Genomic DNA, 21,432 nt, shown 5'->3' on the forward strand with positions numbered 1-21,432 from the left:
CGCCACCATCCAGATCCCATGATGTCACTCGCTCTGCTTATAACCTAATGATTTCATTCTTGTGAATGAATTTCTGCTTTCACTATACCCACAGTTTGGTTTTGATATATTATTTGATTATTCACATTGGTCTTCTTAAGAAAGCAAAAAAAGTATCAATTTGTTGCTGCTGAATATAAGAATATATTTTATTGAATGTGTTTTAATCCTCACCGCTTTTAAAAAAAGATTATTAGCCATATCCAATTTTTCTACCAATGTTCTTTTGCTCTTCCCCACAGGAGCAACTGATGCTGCCCCCTCCACCTCCTCTTCTTCCAGTTTTGTCAACGGAGCCACAAGTAAGAATCTGCAGGCTGTGGCCCCGATGCCTGAAGACACAGAAGAGAACACGAGGTACAGCGGGGCCCATACAATAAATTGTTTATGAAGCTAATCTGCTTTTGCACTGAACTGATTAATTGATTTGACCTGATCTGATTTGATGGATGAAAACAGTCTGCCTGTGCTGCAACTATTTATTTTTGTTTCTACAAAATGGAGCTGTTTTTTGTGAACAATATGTAAAATGAATTGGTGTATTTATCTTGTTGTGACCCGGACTCCTCTTCCTCACTCGCTCTAATAGTTTGTGACAGACGTCCTTAGTCCTGCTCTCCCACTGACTGCTGGGAGACCGGGTCTTTCTCCAGAGTCCCTCTTTTTCTCTTTTCAGTTGCCATGGCAGCAGTAACCGACATCACTTAGCGTAACTTTGAAGTCCATGATAGCAGGCTTACTGTCTTGCTGCAGAGCCATGTATTTTAGATGAATAAAAAAAACCTCAAGCTTAACTGGAAATACCTAATAAATATTAGTATAACTGTGTATTTTGTTATGTCATAAATCCTTCATGAGCCCAACATTTGAAGTCACAAAACGGCATGAAGCTACTACTGCCACTGACTGTGGCTTGTTTTTTCCCCCTTCTTCTCTATTTCAGTGCCTTTTGTGAAGTGGACCAGTGTCCACTACGCCAGGGAGTGACACCTCCTGAGCTCAAACCCTTTAGCTCCCTGACAGGATTACAAGCAGCCTCCAAGGATGCAGGCCAGTGTCTTAGGCAAGGACATTTATGTTAGCCACCTAGACCCTGTCATCCTTCTGCTTTGTTTTCCCAGGTTGCTGGGAGGCAGATTACGTTGCGCACACCACACAAATCCTAAACCAAACCTTTCCTCTTCCCTCGCTCTCTGTGTCTCTATCTTGCTGCTTTCTGTCCATCTTAGCTGGGAAAACAACCCTCTGCTCCCCCTCCTGTCGCCTAGTATCTCTGTCTGCACACATACGTAGGAACACAGAGATATGTCGCAGCTGCAGTCATATCTCTGCTCGTGTTCAGTCCGAGTTGTATTGCTGCATGACGTGCTTACAGATAATGTCAGGCAGCAGCATGTAGTAAGTGTGTAGGAGAAAAAAAAGAAAAATTCCCTTTGCAGTCAGCTGTTATTCCACGTGCACGCTTGGTAACGTGTCACAACAAAGTATGCAAACAAACTGCTGACAAATCCACAGTAATGCAACCATGAGCTCACTGACCTCCAGCTTGGTTTGCATCCTCTGGTGTGTTGGTTACCCTCTGCATCTGGGTCATCGCTGCTCTCGTCCTAAATGGAAGTGCACAATAACATCTCTCTTACATTTCGACTCTTGTCAGGTATTTAGTCTTTTGGTTGTGACTTCTGTTTTGATGTTTTTCCATTTGACAGCATTACTACGAAGCTGGAGAGAGCCCTGGAGAAAGTGGCGCCCTTGCTGAGAGAGATCTTCGTGGACTTTGCACCCTTTCTGTCACGCACCTTGCTGGGCAGCCACGGGCAAGAGCTGCTCATAGAAGGTACAGATGTTGTGTGGTGCATTTTATTTCGCATGGAACAATACAGGTAGTATTAATGGATGCATACACAATAGTATGCGTTGACAGGCGTGTTACTATTCTGCACACAAGCTGGGAGTCCCAGTCTGATTAAATCTGCTTTCCCTTTCATTCATCTTATGAAGCCTGTGTGTTTTGTTTCTGTCATGATTTCCTCCACATATTTAGGATTATTGATTGATTTTTTTTTTTCCGCAGCCACAACAGATTGTTAAAGTAATTGGTGGCCTTCGCCCCATGCCAGTGATATTTTTAGCATCGTAGGTCACCCTGCTACCTGAGGATCTTGATAGTCTCTATTGGTCCAACGCTTTTTTTTATCTTTTCTGTCGAACGTTTTGTGATTGTGATGACGTAGCATTGCAAAGAAACCCGGAATCATGGATGTTTCAACACACACTTGGAAATATCTATCACAACAAAATAGCTGATCAATGTGTTTACCATAGAAGCCTCAGGAATTTATCTTAAAAAGTAATCATTGCAAATATTGTGTATTGTGTAAGTGCCGGTCTGAATGTTGTGGACAGTCTTTGCAGGATTGTGTGATCCTGCGGGCGCACTCCTCGCTGGGCTCCGGTTGTATGTCCTGTATGGTGGTTGTGTTGAGGCTCCCAGTGCCTTCCTCAGGCCCCGGGTTGGCAGTCTCTCAGTGCTACTTGTGCTTAACCTCAGGGACTGTCTGCCTGCATGTGTGTGTGCTCTGCCACTCCATTCCCAGTGCTTGTTTTGGCTCGCGTATACAAGGACACACTGCCGACACACGCATATACACATACGCACACAAACACACTCACACGTGCGTGCGATTGTTTCTGCGGAAATGTATGTGTGGCCTTCAGTCTCTTGACTTTCACAATTGAAGTGAAATATCTCACTGCCAAAGTCTTTTCTTTTAAGTGTAATCAAAACCGCTGTTCGTTTCAGGCGTCCATGCAGAGAATGACAGCAGACAGAAAGAATTCATTTCCATGACTTTCAGAAAGCTGGATTCAAAAGGTTGCACATGTCCACTCGCATTGTTTACTTGTCTGTTTACACGGCTTGCACTGCCACCTACCTTTTTAATGGAAATGTACTATTATTAATGTATGTTATTGATTAATTCTACTGACTGTTGCCACTATTATTGTTTTTTGCATAACATGTTCTTATTATTGTGGTCTTAAATTAAATACCAGCAACAAATTTTGATAAAACTCTCTGCTTTAACCTTTGAACGTAATCTTTTTTTGTGCGGCTTACTTAACAGCGGTGTGCTAATAATACGATACATGTTGCATTCTGAAGTGAAGAATCTTGTTGGAAAGATTTTTGTAATTGTGAATAAAGTTCTGTAAAGGTAATTTCCATTCTAGCAATTCTAAGCAAAAGTAGTACAATTCCAAGCAAAACAGCCTCATCACAACATGCGTCCTGCATATACCACCCATATATCCATATGCAGATGTGACTGAGGCTACTCACTGACACTCAAGGGAAAGGAATGCTAAATCAGGTAGCAAAGCCTTGGCAAGTGTGAATATGTCTGTTACCCTTTCACTCAAAGTCTGTCAGCAGACTGACCAAGCTGACAAACTGAGCTGAGCTGTAACCCCGCAAACAAGGTCGCAGATCGACAGCTCTGGCCTCAGTGCTCCTCACCAGACGTGTTTAACCCAGTCTGGGTTTGTAAAAAGTGCACCCTTCTCCTGACATAATTCAGAGCAGGTTTATCTGACAAAGCGAACCCGCAGATTTACCGCATGTACTGTAAATCTTTAAATCGCGTCGCAGGCGCTCAGGTCAGTCGCAGTGGCGGTGTGTTTTTCCAAGTGGTGGAGCGATCCCTCCCTCGCTTTCTTCTATTTTTCCTGGCCATTCCCAGGCTCACAGTTGAAATACTGTGCTGTGGTGCAAAGGCGCTCCATTTACCAGTAATTACCAGTCATCCATCACTCCTTAGATTGCCCGAGGTCGAGCCCCCCCCCTCCCCCCGGTGCCCCGTGTGCCCCTTTCGCCTCACCCTATTCCTTCAACCCTCCCCCCCCTTGCAGACGTGGTCACTTGCGGCAATTATGTTGAGTGCATCCTGAGCTTTGCACTTGGAGTTGGTGGCTAAGTCCTGTGTGTGAACACTGCTGCTGTTGTGATGCCTGCCGCCTGCTTCTTGCTGTCCCCTGAGTGGCCCAGCCTGCCGGCGCATTGCCCCACAATGCCACATTCACCCGTGCCTTAACCCTGCCCTGTTTACAGGAAGGGACTGGCAGGCCGTGTTTAAATAGAACGCATTTAGTTTGTCTACCAGCACAAGGCCGGGGTCAGTCGGCCACCTGACTCCTGTGTCGGACCGGGCTGACTTATGGCTCGGCATGTCACTGCTATAACAAGAGGTCAGCAGTGGAACTCTGTGGACAAGACGAGGGTCACATCCTCTCAAGAGTATTTGCAATAAGCTCCTTCGGACACTCTTTGTTCGTGAATGGAGGCAGTGGTGACATCGTCGACCAAGAGACCCGTCTGTCTGGAGTTGTGAATATTTTACATTCTTTGTTACATTGCAAAGCATTTAAAACAATAAAACACAACTGTCAATTCAATGTTGCGTTATATTATTAGCTTATATATTTTGTTGTTGTTTCTATATAGAAATACCTCATTTGCTTCAGTGCAGTTATAGAAGGGTGCAGATAAAGTTTCATTTGTTTCAGGTCTGTTCCCCACTCTATAAGGTGGTCAGATATCCCACCTTTTTGTAATAAGAATTTAGATAATTTAGTAATAACTAATATTATGTAACTTTTGTTTGTTGTGATGTAGACACGGAAATCATAGATTAAGAATATTCAATATTCAATTCTCCTCTCCGATGGTCACGATGTCACCCAGCTGTGTGGCACACAGTTGAACTCCTGAGAGCTTTTAATTGCACTCTTCCCTTTACTTAATTACTACACCTTTTTAATGGTTCTCTCCTAGCGCGGCAGAATGCGAGACCAGTTGCAGCCATTGTTTCTGCAAATGAGCTCTTCACACCTGCTGTTGTTTCATTAGAGAGTTGTCTGCTTCTGCAGCTAGCCGTCTTCCGAATGAAGACGAGGAAAGAAGCTGTGAATGTCTGTGTTCACTTCCGTGTGTGCTTGTGTGAAGGTAGATGTGTGAAGGTAGATGTGTGTTTTTGTGCGGAAGGGTTACTCACACATAGACATTTATATGTGTTCTGTTGGCATGCATATGATTGATTATACAATTTTGTGAAGGGCAGATTTGGAGTACAATTTAGGGGATTATAAATAAATGAAATGTACCTAATGCCAAAAACAATATTGCCCTTTGTGCCCAAGTTCTGAATCTCACATCAGAAATGTAAATAATATGTGTTCTTAAATGATATCTTGTACTGGGACGCAAGTGATTATATAAGGACTAATTACACCCAGAGCTATTCTGTGTTAAATACTATCCTCAAAGTTAATGTACCTTATATTAATATTCATCTGTTTTGTCTCTCCAGGTCTTGTATGTATGAAGTCAAGCACTTCGGTGGTGGAGCTCGTCATGCTGCTTTGTTCTCAGGTGAGTTTTTTTCCCTTTCCTCTTCCTAATCCTCTTTCCCAGCCCCTCATTTTTTCTCCTCTAAGTCCCGTCCTCTTTTCTTTTCCCTGTGTAAATCTATGCTTCTCATTGTAAAATCTATGTAAACATTGTGGAAATCTGCTTGAGGTTGGTTTCAAATTGGAAATGGTCAATAGTAATATTATTTCACAAGCCTCAATTTAAAAAAAAAAAAAAAAGTTTAGTGAACACAAAGGTAGGTTTAGTCTTCATCCTGTTATAACGTACCAGTACTCTGTTATGTACACGTGCATGGCTGACACTTAGTTAAATGCTAGTGCACTGTCCTTTTGTAATATTTTCCTTAAGCAAATTGTCCAACCGTATGACGACACACGGAGACCATAATAGCTATCTGGGAAACCGGGACTTTCTCGCGATGAGCCCCACCTTGTGCAAAGCTGCTAGTGACTGATCACCTCCGAGCTGACCCACTGAATCTCTTGTTAAGCCCTTGTTTTAGAGAAGGTCAAAGCCCCGTTGTAGCAGTTAGAACAGGAGATATTTAACATACCTTCTGTCAGCCCATCAGTCTTGCGTCGGGAGCCCATAAGGAAGCCATTACTTGGTGCCTCTTTGTGCATCCAGACTGAAGGGCCTGAGCCTTGAGGAGGTGCATTGCCACTATGTGCTCTCCGTGGTATCTGCAGTGCAAAGCCCTCTTCACCAGGAAGCTCAGCCTCTGTTATATGGAGGCCATTATTCAGGGGGCTTTTCTCCAAAGAACGTACATAAATAGGGCAGCCAGCATTGAGTTATTGTTGCTTATTTGAAGGTTTCTAACAGGCTCCTTTTTGCACTGCCTTTCTGTCTGTGGAATATCTGCAGAGTATCTGTTGGAAGTTGCTTTTGCCAGCTGTAGGATTTATTGCAGATGAGAGCGTCAGCATGCTGTTAAGGGCTCTGGGTCCATCCTCCCTTTGCACAGATAGCATTACTGCAGCTCCAGAGGTTCCTGCCATTAGATGCTCTAGGGATGAAATCCAGGCTGAGATATTGATCAGACAGCGAGGGCCTGAAAATGAACCATATAGTTTGCTGTCCTTCTACAACATTTAAAAAAAAATATGAGTCATTTATTGTAATGCTGCACGATCGGTAATGAATCCATTTATGTTGAGTTTGAAATCACTCTGTAATGATGGATAATTGTTATCAGTTATTACTACTTTTAGGTGACTGATATTCATGTGGAGATAAGTTTGCGCTCACTTACAATTACATTGGTATATCATTCTAAATAGTATGTACATCTGTATCTCAAGTGCTTTTAAAAGCTATAGCAAGTGGTGTCAGATGCAGGCTGAGCTGTTGCTGACGTTATAAAATGCCAACTTCGACGTATCCCTCACATATTTCAACCTTAATGTTTTAAGACAGCCAGGAGGGCACTTAGCTGACCTTTAGTCCCTCTCTGTTTTGTGTCCTGTCAGATTTATGAATGAATTAGTGCTAATGATCCGCCTTTTCTTATTTATGCATACTAATCACAGCAATCACTGTGTGGCCGGCCATGGCTGCAGACACTGTATGTCTCTCCTCTGCCTGCGACCGAATGAAAAGGTCAAGCAGCTCTGTTTCTTGTAACGGCTTTAAACGTACAGGGGGATTCAGACTGGAGCCTCAGAGATTTAGTGATTGAAGGCCTGCAGATGTGGCGAGTATAACAGAGCAAAGCAGAGAAGATAAAAGCAAACACTCCTGCACACTGACAGGGGGGATAGAACAAATACTTAGTGCCCTGTTGAGTTTCAGGTAGATGAAAATGGGAGGGTGGGGGGGGGAGGTGTTCTCAAGGCCAAACAATTGTTTTGCGAATTGGGATTTTTGGGAGTTCTGGTCCAACATAAAGATGGTGGTTTAACTGAAGATAGATGGAAGAATTGTAATGTTGTTCCAAGACCTACAGCATCATCAAGTGTTTAGCATCTAGCTTTTTGGCAAATTGATTTCCCACAAAAGGCTCTGTGATGTGCTCTTTAGTAGCATCACTCTCATTAAAATTGTTTCCAGCGGTCTCCGGCATAAAGAACAAGCTCAGACAAACAAATTGTTAACAAGCTGTCCAAAACCGTGTTAGTGACAATTTTAGTAACCGTTGGTCTTTTGTTCGTCAGCTACTCTGAAACACAACCAATGAAATGCAAATGTTTCCAATGCCTGTTGAATACTTACCAGGGTAACTGCTAGGCAGTTTTTACGTTTATTGTTTATTGCCCTTTAAAATGCCAAAAACTAAAATAATGTACGTTAAAATTAGATTTTAAATAGTCCTAGCTACTAAAAAGAACTTCCATCAGCTAGCCAGAGGTGTTGCATTCTGGTCATGGTCTGCATTTACATCAAGGACCAAATCTTTTTTTTTTTTTTAAGGAGCTGCACGTCATGTATAATTCCCTTCAAATGGGCAGCAGCGGAATTGCTGCAATCAAAGGCAGCCTCCTCTGGGAGCAGTGTTCTCCAATCAAAAAAGAGCCGAGAGAGAGAGAGGGAGCCTCTGAAGTGCTTTCTCAGCTGTCAACAAGCATAGCTCAGACAAGATACCAAATTTGAATGTTCATGCTATGCCTTGACTGATCTACTGCCACTTTCCTGGCAACGCCCCCCCAGTGTCACATCTGCCTTGATTTCTGTATTTATTTTTGTCACGTGAACCGGGTGCAAGTGGAGCCTCAGACGACTGGCTGCACATGATCCCTGTCCAAATCCAAAACGGCTTCTTCAAGGCAGATAGTGTAGTAGAGGAAGGGGGTCATGGGGAACATTTGGATACCAGATGCTCAGCAGTTTGTCAGCACCATCTCCCTGATTTAACACATTGTAGGGTCAGGCTGTGTACTCTTGCGTGAACCGGTATGTGTCAGGCACAACAACGCTCTACAAAAACACATGCCCATACATAAGAATGTTAGTTATGCTGGTACTATACACAGCGAATGCTGCTTACCTTGCCCGACATCGACGTAGCAATGCAGTGTTTGTCACAGTTTTGAGTTTACAAATACCCCCATATATTATTTCCGGATGATAACATTAATTTTTGCTAATTTGAAATGGATAGTCTGGTTCAAAGGGTTCCCATAAATGCCACTAGTCGAGGGTTCAGGACTGAAAACCTCTTTCCTTCCTTTTCCTCTGTTATCCCTACTCTTTTGAACCGTGGACTTCTCTGTTTTCCTCTTCCATTTGCACCTCCAGTGAGGCAACCGGAGAGCTGGATTTCCCACAGTGAAAGGCCTGCACTCAAACTGTTTTTTAATCATTTCCAGAGCATGTTGTGAGACGGCAAGCGCTAGCACTCTGGCCCGGGGCTCGGATGCCTTCCAGGCGCGCACTGCAGGGCTCAGTGAGCCTGCTCGGCGATCTGTCACCGTACGGGACAGAGGAAATGGCTGTATTTAAGTAAAAGGATACGGTTTCATCCCACAATTACATCCTTCCAGTGTCTACAGACCTTTTAACGTAGAAAGAAAGGCTGGTTGCACTAGCTGGGCAGGAATTGAGCTTTTTATAGCCCCTCCTTCTGATCAAAAACGTTTTTTACCCACATGAATTACAAACTATGACGTGTAATCTAGATGTGCATATACAAATATGCATTTTTGATGGTTAAACGTGATTATTGGCATACACTTCTGAAAGATCTCAGGGCTGGATCAATTTAGTGTTTTGACTTTTACTTAGTTTAAAGCTGTTTGCGAAAGTATTATTTTAGCTTTAATGCCGTTTTGGGAAAACCTTGCTATATTGATTTATTTTCCTAACCAATACGTAATATTGTATATTATTATTAACTACATAATATTACATAAGTTATTATTATAAAAAAAACTATTTATATTGTGTTTCGCTTTAGAACTTTTAATACACCATTTATAGCCCATAAACAGTAAGTGATCTCCAATTGTTTCATTTCAGGAGTGGCAGAATTCCATTCAGAAAAATGCTGGCCTGGCGTTCATTGAGCTAATCAACGAAGGAAGGTAATGTGTCCCTTCACTTTAATAGATAAAGTCAGCCATGATTCTTTTATGTATCTCTCTTAGCATTATGGCATTAAAAAATGATGTTTTATATGCAAATATATATATATATTCCCTGTTGACAATAAAAATATGGTTAGGGGTTGATTATCTCTAAACCTCTTGGCAGGGGGTAACGGTACCATTGTGGCAACTGGATGAAGTATTTACTAAATAGCCGTCGCCTTCTCCCATTGCCTGCCTTCTCCCGTCTCTGTGCTCTGCTCCCTCTCTGCGTGCCCCCCCCCCCCCCCCCCCCCCTCCCTCCTTCCTCTCGTTTCTGGGTGTGGCCAGACTCGGTGTTTTCCACAGAGTAGATCAGGGGCGGCTCAGCCTCCTCGCCCATCTGCTGACCCATCTGCCCAGACAACTCTCTGTGCCCGGGCTCTTGCTGCAGCCCAGCCACGTTTCTCTGAGTCTCCCGCTGGCCCTGGAAACAAAGGGCTCCAGTCAGAAGGGCCACGCGGCGCTGTCCAGGGTGCTGTCGACTGACACGTTGATTCCCGGTGTTACTCAAGTCTCTGCACACCTGCCCTAACTAACTAGAAAGATGTAGACGGGGGCGAGTCCGGGGAATGTGTTTGGCCAACAAAGACAACAGATGCATCGGGTATTTGAAATGCTGAATGTTTGAAAGTAAAGGGATCGCTTTACTTTGTTTTTTACCTCTGCCGCTCTCTTGAATGAAGGCGGAAAGCCACGATCTATGTAAGTGAACTGCCTCAGGTTTGCTGTTGCAGTGTTGGCAATCACATGCAGCGTTTCTTATGCACACACTTCAGTTAGCAGAGCCGCGAAAGCAAAATTCGCTGAAATCACATTGTTGACCCTAACTAATGGTGAGAAAACTAAAATATAAAAGTTGATGTAAGACACAATCGTACAATACACAACCACATTTTACACATTCCTTTGTTTACAGCACTAACAACAGACATTTGGGAGGTTTTAACTGAGATGGTCAATAATGTTAGCCTCTTCCTCTGAAACCTCTCAAACAAAAAAAAAATGTTACATCCATTCCAAGTGGTTACCACCTGTGTTGATATTAGTGTTACCTTTCTATAAATATTAACTCTAAAATGTTTTTTCACCAAGTGTCAACTTGCTTTCTCATCTATTCTTGGTTTAAAAAAAAAGCTTGGCGTTGTCAGCCTCTGTCTTTGAACCGTTAATGTCTGTCTATCAATGACTGCTCGTCAACAAATAAATATATTATATAATAAAATGAAACAATAGCAGCTGATGAATGCAGCCTCGGGATTACTGCCTCTCCTTGGGACAGGAGGGAAATTACAATCTGTATCAAGCACTGGAGAGGAACAGGGGCAGCTTTAATTAAAACAAAGCTCGCCTAATGGTGTGTAAAATGGCATGTAATCTGCACACGGTAGCCACAATGTTCTCAATCACTAAAGTTAGTGGAATTTGAATGTGAATGTGGGTGGAGACCACGAAGCCTCCGGAGTCAGCCATGTGAGAAGTCGCTCACGGCCTGACCCGTCAGCAATAGAGGCACTGGGAGGATGTTCTGGTCAGTGGGAAGGGATGCTCAGTCAATCAGGAGCATGCCAGACAGGCCTCAATGCTCTAATAGCACTCCATTCCCTCCTTAATGCTACAGAGGGAACTGTCATTGACCTGCAGCCTTGCGATATAACACAGACAAATGATGCTGTTTAGTAGTCTGCTCTTTCAACAAGCAGAATGTTGCACAATCCCGAGTAGCAACATTTGCCGTAGCCTTGTTCCTTTCCCAAGAGGAATAATTACAACAGAAGGATGGTGTGTGAATGTACGCTGCATTAATATTTCCCTGTAATATCAAAGGTTGCTCTGCCATGCCATGAAGGACCACATAGTTCGAGTTGCCAACGAGGCGGAGTTCATCCTGAACCGACAGCGAGCGGAGGACGTCCACAAACACGCAGAGTTCGAGGTATAAATTGCGTCCTTCTTTGTTGGGGAAAGAGTCAAACTGCTAAAGAAATATTGTACAAAAGAGTGAATAATCAACACTATATGGTGGTATCGCAGAAAACAGGTTTTCCAAATTAATATTTTACCATCTCTAGTTGAAAAAAACAAAAACAAAATATATTTTATAACCTCTATTGAACTCTAGAATAACTAACAGTTCTGTTAAATGGTTAAAAAAATCTCCTTCAAGTGTATATCTTCAGTAATCGTGTTCCACTGTGTCCTGCTGATAATTAACTCCCGACCCCCTGCGATTTATATGGAATTTATATGAAATTGCAAAGCAAAATTGAATCAATGTTAAATTAGGATTTTCAATTTTCAACTCCAGTCTGTAATAAGCCCGCCATCATCAAACCACTTATATTTCATACATGAAAAAAAAAACGAGCAAGATTAGATCAATGTTGAAATATTCATTTTCTTGCAGTAATCAGTACTTGGCTTTAATTTTCCCCTACTGGTCGTCTTTATAGAAATGTGAGAAAAACATCTACAAATTAGTGCCGTATTGAAATGGTGTGTTTGGTTATTATAGAAAAGTAGAAGACCGCGCGCACACACACACACACACACACACACACACACACACACACACACACACACACACGCCTCTGTTAGCAGTGGGTCCATGTGAGGAGTGATGAGTTTCTTATCTGGGAGAAGCAGCCATCCTCAAACAGCTGCTTGATATACAGTTCTTGAGGATCCTTGACCTGCTAGATAAACTGGAGGAGACGGCTAGATATGCGATGTCAGTCGAAGGGGGAAGTGTACCTGGACCCATTCGTTCTGTCTGCCAACGCCAGACAGCCTACACTTTTCATCTCGGTCTGATGTTACTTTATTACCCATTCTCCCAGATTGAAGATTCAGAACACCGATAGGACATTTTTACAATTAAGTTGGTGTCAGGGCGAAGCGTCATATGCTTTAAAGTGATAAATAACGTTTGATGTTTGTCACTGCATCACGTGGTGATGGGAGTTGACAAGCGGAGATTGAGTTATCTGCCGCATGAAGAATATGTTGAAGTATAATATCTGACAGAATTCAAATTTGAAGCAGGAAATTCAATTAACTTCCAGCTTCTGTTAGCAAATTAGATTTTGAATATTAGCAAGGGTTCCCCCAGGGTGGCATAGCGAGACAATCTTGTTTTAGCAGAAAGATAAGGTCAGATGTGCTCCTCTAGATTACTTTTAGCCACCTGGATCACTGAAAGAGTTGCACTGACTTCTGGAAATTCATTTAAAACCAATATCAACGATATTTTTCATATTTAAATAGATCAATTTAACCCTATTATTTGGATATCAACCATTATTTTGACAACTGTGTCTTTTATCTTATTGTTTTTCATGGGTGCAACTTACAAGAGGCAACAAAAATGACTGCATGCACATGACACCATTCCTGCACCCGGGGACAATGACAGATCCAGAGATATATTGGCAGTGTAGATCTGTTAACCTTGACAGACTATATTCTTTGTGGATCTATTAGAGTACTTTCCTTTCTCCTCTAATAGCACCATCCACTGCTAGCTAGCAGGGAGCCTCATCTGTCTGCAGTTAGGGAATGGACTGCCTCCATGTGCTCGCCGTGATTTACTACACTCCTCCAGGGGAGCAGGAATAGATCTCTCAGCTGTCCACTAATATCTTTATGCACTCAAGTGTGTTGAATGAAGCCATAACATTCCTCAGTGTGACAAAGGCTCCATTAAACGGTATATATTATTCTGGCGTTAGTCAAGTAAAACATTCTTAAATGCTATTAGCATGATGTCAGATATGACGTTTGCGAAAGGGTATTGTACTGAAAGCCATAAATATGCATCAAGGTTCAGACTATGTTTTTCATCCCCCCTCCCCCCTTTGTTTTATGTCTCAAATTAGTCCAACTGTGCCCAATACGCTGCTGACAGAAAAGAAGAAGAGAAGATGTGTGACCACCTCATCGGCGCCGCTAAACACAGAGACCATGTGACAGCCAACCAGTTAAAGCAGAAAATCGTCAACATCCTCACCAACAAGCACAGTGCCTGGGGGACTCTGGCCCAGAGGTAAGCCCTCGCCCTCGTACAAGTCTTCCTGCAGACAAACACGGGCCCCACCGGGTCTTAAACCTGAACCATAGCTGCTCAACCTCTTGGTCCAACCTCAAGAACAGACGTTACCTGTTGACAGAACTCTGCGGTGATGGGATTGGACCACCGGTTAATGTCATTTTCCCAGGATCCGAAAGGGTCAGCAATCGGGTCAGCAAACGCAATTACAGTGTGGAGTGGCTTAATCCCCCGGGGACAGCTGATTGGCCAGTCTCCTGACCGGGAGAGCAGAGGGGGGTGGAAAGGGGAAGAAGGGGTGGGGGGGGGGGTGTTTCTGCAGTGTTGTCCAGGCATTCATTGACCCCTCTCAGTAACACAGCCCAGCACCTGGTGGTAGTTGCAGACTTCCCCATGGGCCCCGTTAAAAGGGCCGCAGGCTCTCCCGCCATGCCTCCCACTTCTCACCTGCATGCACATGGTCCAACGCATACAGAGTGGAGTGGCAGGACCAAGAGCTAGTTATGATGGACAAACGGACGCGTTACAACGTACTGAGAGCTGGGAATTTCTACACTTGTCTGTTACTGATTTAACCGCAACTGTCACGAAGCTTCACTCGATGCTTGCAGATTTCTCAGTTGAAAACACCTAAATCACAGTATTCAGAATAGGAAATGTGCTTTAAGAAAATAACACGTTCACCCAAACATGAATTAGAATATAATTATGCTATTAGCTGCATTTTGCAATTCCGGGCCCTGGTAGGGCACAAACTACCACTGCAGATTTCCCCAAACAGTGGCTTTGGTTTCATTATTACATATTCAAAATGCAATGCAGATGCTTAACCATGTTTGATGCAATTGAGGAAATTTCATGCTGTACCTTATTCCATATAATCGTCTAGCTAGCGTAATTATTTTAGCAGCTATAATTTAGGTTTTTCCCTTTCCTGTAATACAGTTCAAAGACATTCTGTCATAAGCTAGTATTTGTTTTATGGATTCATTAGACAATGTGGCACAGCATGGCCAGCTACTTCATTATATCAAATGTTTGTATGTTGCCATTGCTCACTCTCAATATGTCTTTACATATTTAAGCTATTGAAGTGTTGTGATTCAATTCTAAAGACATTTTCATAGACATTTTTTGAATTAATATGCGTGTGTGTGTTGGCCGTGACCTAAAAGGCTACAGCATAAGACTAACTAAACCTTAGCAATAGTATCCGTGACAAAAAATACTGCATTGGATTCTGGGCTCCCGTTCAAATATTTATAGGCGCCCCTCCGAGGCATTGCATTTGCATTGAAACAAAAGGTTATAGAGCGTGGGCGCATTGTAAATGATACCGCAAAACTTACAACAAATTCAAATTTAATGGTAACCTGCTGGTGAAGAAAAATGATGCAATATGCTCACAAGCTCAAGGCGGTGTTGCAGTTCAGCAGCTTAGTCTTATTCAATGCTACATTAACTTTCCCATTTATGCTGCTCTTGTAAGATATAAAGCCCTCAAGCATTTTGAGGTGGCTGCCTGTTATGTCTGTGTGTAAGAGCGAGAGGGAGGGAGAATATTTGTTTTCTGCCATCGTGCACAGGAATTGCTTTGCCTTTTAGTGTTAAGTTCTGCCCGGGGACATGCAAAGAGATATTTATTATTTGTCTAGAATACATTATACACAAAATAATTCTCCGGCATACAGGCGGCAGAGACTTGTACAACTGTACGTGCTCATGGTCCCCAGTCTGCATTTTGAGTGGTGCTCATTACCGTGTTATTTAACGGTCGAATTTTCCATAAGATTAATCCGCTTTCGTCGGAATTACTGACATCTGCACATTAACTAAATCTCTGAAGGCGAGTCTATTTTCAGCCGTTGTTCTCTTTCTGGCAAACCGCGTAAGAATCTGTGTGGCAGCACCGACGACAACAACTGCCGACACAAAAGGAAACATTCTGTGCTGGGCTTGAAAACAGCTGCTCTGTAGTCATGCGATCTGAGTGAAGAATAAGCAGATCAGACCCTACGGTGCCCTGTTGGATCATACTATATGCTTGCTTGATGATGAATGTCCCCCTGTATAGAGTCCGCATAGCAAAATCAATACTCCTCAAATTGAAACAGTATAGGGTTGTATTGATCCGCCGTGCTAAATCAAAATGAGGAGGCTTTGATACATCTCTGCAAGACAGCTCCCTGCCCAGTAATGACACACTATCAATTTTAGCTTCACACTGATAAATCAAGTTGAAAATTGGATGTCAGAGTTTTTTCCAGGCGGAGAGTGATTTTTCATGCCCTCTGGTCCCCTCTGCTGTTGACCTCTGAACCCTGCCAGTGGATTATAAAGTTCAGGCTCGTCTAAAGTGAAAGTACATGTCAAGGCGAGGCTGATGAATTCATTGAAGACTAACGTCAACCACTTTTGCTGCCCAGGACTTCCCCGCTATGATGACACTACGAAGTCGCTCTCGTTCTGTGGTTCTCTCGCACTTCTGGAGAGTAAATTAAGAAGTCACAGACCAATGTTTTATTGACCTATTTAAATACACTTGTACGACTACACAGACAGGTATTTGTGCCAAGCTTTTACTAGTGCATGTTTTAGCATCTTTTTAATGTTTAGTGTGCACACATACAGACCATTTATTCCTTATAGATGTTTGCTTCATTCGCAGGCCCACATACGTACAAGCAGACACTTGAACTGAAATACCCAAATTGTACTTTTTGTCACGCTCTACCATTCATTCTCCAGCACTCCTTGGTTACTAAATGTTTGGACACAACCACCCTAACAGAAATGTAAAAGGGGCTGACGGAGACAAACCTCCCTTTGTTCCCATGCGGGCGTCCGTGTTCACATCAGCAGCATCAGTGACAGGTGACGGAGGAGCCTCCACTGGCCCCCACAGCAGACCTTAACCTTACCTGACTAGTCTATCGATCGTCAACATTTCTTCTGTATAATTACTTTTTTGTTGCAGAGGAGAGAAATGTATTGATCTGTGGCAAGGCAGTGAAACAGCCGTTTCCCTTGACTAACACTGAGTTTCATCCCTCCCACTTGATGAATGGTAACAATCTTCCCGTGGATAATAACTTTGTGATGGAACGAGCCTTTTTACTCACGATGGGCAGAGAGTATTTGGTCTTGCCTGAAAGGGTTATCAATTCTAATAGAAGTCCTCTGGCACAGGGGGGCAGCACCTTTATAGCCTCTTAAGGTTTGAGGGCTTACGGCACCAATGGGGTAGAAAAAAAGCGTCCCTTTGACATCCAGAGTAGCACAATGTGGATATTCTTCTTCACTTTGTTAAATACATACTGTCGATTCTTGTCAGTAACCAATATAAAATCAAGTGCCCATGTTTTGCATGCAGACGTTAGAGGTGCTTACTATGCTTACCCCCTCAAAGCTATTTTTGGTCGAACCCAGTCCTCTGCATAGCATCTGTTTTTTTTAGTCCGAGAGGATACAATGAAATGTAGCTTTCAAGTGATCATGTTCTTTACTCTTGATTTAATTACTTCTCACATGACGCTTCTTTGTTCTTGCAAGCGGATATTCTCTCTACTTGCATTTGTTCTCGACCTACAGCAGGCTCTTGTCCCGTGGGGCACTCTTAACCTTGCACACTGTGCTAATTATCTCTGGAATGAGGCCCACTCACACAATCATCAATTTCGCTCGGGCGTTGAAATTGAACTGGGCATCGGCTGACTGTGCCCCCGTATCCGATGAAAGATGGGATCCTCTGAGCTGGCGATCCATGGGAGTTCACCGACCGTACAGTAGGGCTGCTCATCCGTCGTCTGATCGCGTACGTCCGTCTTCATTACACCGGATGACCTGGAGTTAATCTTGTTGCCGCTGCGTTGTTTCCCTTTTGTGTCTTTGTACAATTCCTCCCTGTTGTCTATGTGCTGTCTCTCAATCTGCAAAAGGAAAGTGAGAAAACCCAATACCTACAAGTATTTGAAAGTTAGCTCGATATCCACACGTCTGCCACAGTGTTGAGTGTAGTGATGACAGGAAATGACTAAATTAAACCGAGGAAAGACGTCTGCACCATTTGCAGCCATATGCGGTAATCTGATCCATACAGTCGCTTCAGACTTGGCATTCAACCGGCACACATCAAACTTAATGTGTTTTTTTTTTTAGTTTTGAGGGTTACTTTGAAAGTACTGGGCTGAGAGATGCTCATCACCATATGGCTTCCAGTCACCACTTTACGATGCACTGTTGTTTGTATTGATATTTGAATACAACCAGCAGCAGGATGTTGAGAAATGGGCTGTAAAATGCTGTAAAAAGAATGCAATTGTTGATCGACAATGTTTTCTAGCAATTCCTCGCTTTGGTTTTTAGTGTGTGCTGCCTGATTTTCTGTATCACCACACACCCACATATTTGGTTGTCATTTTAATGGCATTAAAAGACCGTTGCCATTGTGCGGCCATAATGGGATTTATTCAAATAAGAGTCAGCAATTTAGTTGGCCAGGTAATGAAAAATGTGCTAAATATTTTTAAATTTTTCATCACTTCTTTTTGACCATTGCATCTCAAACACATTCCTTGTGTAATTTATAACTCGTAGTCGAAGCCTGTTGGTAGAACTGAAAACAAAAAGGCCACTTGTCCTCGAGAGTTGCACTAGAACCCGATGTGTGTTCAGTGTCCCAGTGCATGTGATGGAAACCAGTGACTGCGTCTTTGAATAGAATTGTCACTGATTATGGGTATTTATTATAATTACCCCCTACTCATGTCACCAATGGAAGCTTTAAAAAGGAATATAATGGTTTTTTATTGAATCATCATGTCCTTGTCCCTCCTCATGTCCGCCTCGAACAAATCTCCACTGAGCATAAATAGGATAAAAAGGAAATCTTTAACCATGAGATCCTCATCTGTCTGCAGTCCATCCCTGTATATGTTGTATACGTTGCATTGAACCAATCCTGGTTTTAGTGACTTGGAAAACATAAAAATAGATATCGCTTTTTACAATAGATCTGTGTAATCGCTTTCAATTCATGATTTAACTTTTTTGATTTTTATTTTACAAGGTAATACATTTTAGCGTGAACCACTGGCCTGATTCTTTGTACCTGGTAACAGCACTGCTTTTGCCATTGGCTCAACTTTACCTTTTTACTCAAACACCAACACTATTGTTGGAAAAAAGGTCTCTGCTGCCCTACTATAACAGAAGCACAAAGAATATATCACGAGCTAATCTAATACGAGCTCTTGCCAGCTGTCAAAAGTATCTCTCTGTTCTAGAATGATGTCATAGTTTCCTATAAAACTGTTATCAATCCTATTATTTTCCTGTCCATCGTATTTTGAATTATGCCTGTCAGCTTTCCCTCCCACAAACAAAACACATTCCCTGTAGACTCTGCTGTTAGATGGCAACTCAAACACGTAAACACCGGTTCCTCGAGGAAAAGGTGTGTGTGCTTCAAATACCTATTTGAACGAAAAGAGAATAGAAAATATTCCTCATACACATTCATCCTAATGCACTTAGCAAGTCTGAAAGCACCCATAAATAATGGTGCTCCTGTTTCCTGTAGGTTATCAGTGCTAGAAAATTAGCTTTTAAAATGCAGTTTGAAATCCATTTAGCTGATTGATGGGTGACGTGACTAATACGTTTTGGCAGTTTCTAGGAGGCCGGTTCACAGTCATTCGTTATGGTTGTCATGAAGCCAGACACATTTGATGTTGAAAATAAGGAGGTCCCGAGCCGACCGCACTTAATCCTATTCTATGAACAATTTGTTGTTGTTTCACAGACGATACAGCAACAACAACCTTTTTATGAATTACTCATTAATGAGCATTGGGCTGTTCTGGGAATGTGTGCTTGTACTTTCCAAGTTACCATTTCAAAACTTACGGTTTGGATCAATTCATGGATGAACATCACGGAGGCGATCGGCACCAAAATAAAAGGGGGAGAACATGACTTTTACAGATCCCCGATGTACATTTTGTAACCGTTAAAAGTTGCAGATTATTGATTTATGTCGTTCCATTATAGCAGATAGACTATAGACTATATATATATTTTTTTTTTCAACGTCTTCATAACAATTTCAACCCCTCTTTTTATGATAATTAGTGTTTTTGTCCTTGAAAACACAATTCAAATGACGAGAAAATAAATGATTGCATTTTTATAAATTGAAACCATCTTGTTATTTATTTATTTTATTATGTTTTAATGGTGTATTATAAACCGCCTGTTTATACAGTTCCTAAATATTCTGTAATAACTGTTTATGTTGTTGGGAAAACAACTGTTTATTCAAATCACCAAAACTTCCTTTTACAAGATGACATGCGAATACATAACATAGAATAGTAGAAATGGTACAATTTGACAATTTTTTGCAACACAAAGCCCGATTGCATCATAATGTAACTGAACCTTTGTTCTCCTCGTGTTGATTTAAACATAGATGAGTTGTTTAAAGTGTAACCTTATCCAAGATGGTATCTTGCATCTTTAAAAAAATAAAAAAAATGATGTCCTGTTTGGGGACACCTCGGAAGTCCCTTGTGTGGCAACTTGGTAACTCCCAGCTGTAGATCTCCATCAGGAGGCAATTCTCCTTAGCCCCTTTTTGGACCACCCTCAGAGAGGACGTTCAGCACAGCACTTTGGCACCGCCCGGATCTGGTGAAGCACTTGCCACATCTAGGACATCACAGGTCCTATTCAAATTGCAGAATACCACGTTCAAACTGAAACCATCTGCACAGAACACATCAATGGGAAGACACATAAAAAATGTTGGCATCCAACTCCTGAAACAGTCACTGAAGAGTTTGCTATGTTGTGCACTTGATCGCTGTTGGCACAAATGGATGGCTTAGACCAAAGTTGTAATCAAATGAGTGTCCTTACGCAGACCAAATAAAATGCATTAAATGCAGTTAATACTGTTATAAGGAAATCTTCAAAGTGGTGAATCCCCCCCACTGACATCTGCTGTCTATTTGTAAGAATTAGGGGACATAATCTTCAGCAGTAATCGCCCAGTTGCCCAGAGTGGATTTGCATTTTTCACACTGTGTAATCTTGCATTTACAATATTATTAGCGTGGGTTTCTGCTTTCAACCCGCTGACGTCTCTCTTTTCCTCAGTTAATCTTTGAGGGAGATTGACAGGGGACGAGCTCAAGGCGTCGAGTCTCTCTTTGCATACAGCGACGCATGTTACTTTGTGCATACAACGTGCCCACATGACTCAATTTTGATTGATATTTAACGGAGACTGAGCTCTTGTTGCTGTCAGAGCTCAGCTAAGTCTCCTGAGCCTCTTGATTTCTGACATTTTGTAGATATTATATTCATGGAGCGAAGGAGGCTGTATTTGGTGATGTGATCCCCTGTAAAACTTTAATCTGTTTATAGTCCTTCAACGCTGTGGCAGGAAAGGGTGCAGAGACCATACAATGCAGAAGACGGCTGCCTGCCAAGGTCTTACTTGCCCTGCACGCACTGGAAAATCTCTTCTTAAAGTAGCGTATCCAAGCATTTAAATAATACAGAGTCAAAGGCATGATTTTAAATAATGGCTAAATGAGTTATGATGTATTTCACGCACTTTATGGGTTTTGGAATGTGTCAAATTGGAATTCTCCTATCCACATATAGTCTGTCGAAGTTCAACAAAATGAAACTGAATAACAGCATATTCCTTCAAACTTGGCTAGAAGGTAAATTAATATAAACCTCATGCAGCGCTGCACAACAATTATTTGAGTCACTATTTTTTACTTACTCCTCACTGTTGAGGGTAGTTTAAGGCAAGGCTGTTTTTTTGCTGCATT

General features: G+C 42.2%; 1 protein-coding gene across 1 annotated transcript in view; it reads left to right on the forward strand.

Moving 5' to 3' along the window:
• The window catches only part of nbeab (neurobeachin b), a 166,413-nt gene that overhangs the window by 79,122 nt on the left and 65,859 nt on the right, over positions 1 to 21,432 (forward strand). Inside the window, exons 31-37 of the mRNA XM_078098576.1 lie at positions 282 to 396; positions 983 to 1,102; positions 1,749 to 1,876; positions 5,409 to 5,470; positions 9,428 to 9,492; positions 11,362 to 11,470; positions 13,413 to 13,579. Coding sequence (XP_077954702.1) covers positions 282 to 396; positions 983 to 1,102; positions 1,749 to 1,876; positions 5,409 to 5,470; positions 9,428 to 9,492; positions 11,362 to 11,470; positions 13,413 to 13,579 — 766 coding nt within the window. The remainder of the gene's footprint in view (positions 1 to 281; positions 397 to 982; positions 1,103 to 1,748; positions 1,877 to 5,408; positions 5,471 to 9,427; positions 9,493 to 11,361; positions 11,471 to 13,412; positions 13,580 to 21,432) is intronic.

Source organism: Gasterosteus aculeatus, chromosome 1 (assembly GCF_964276395.1).
Source record: "Gasterosteus aculeatus chromosome 1, fGasAcu3.hap1.1, whole genome shotgun sequence".
Lineage (NCBI taxonomy): Eukaryota > Metazoa > Chordata > Actinopteri > Perciformes > Gasterosteidae > Gasterosteus > Gasterosteus aculeatus.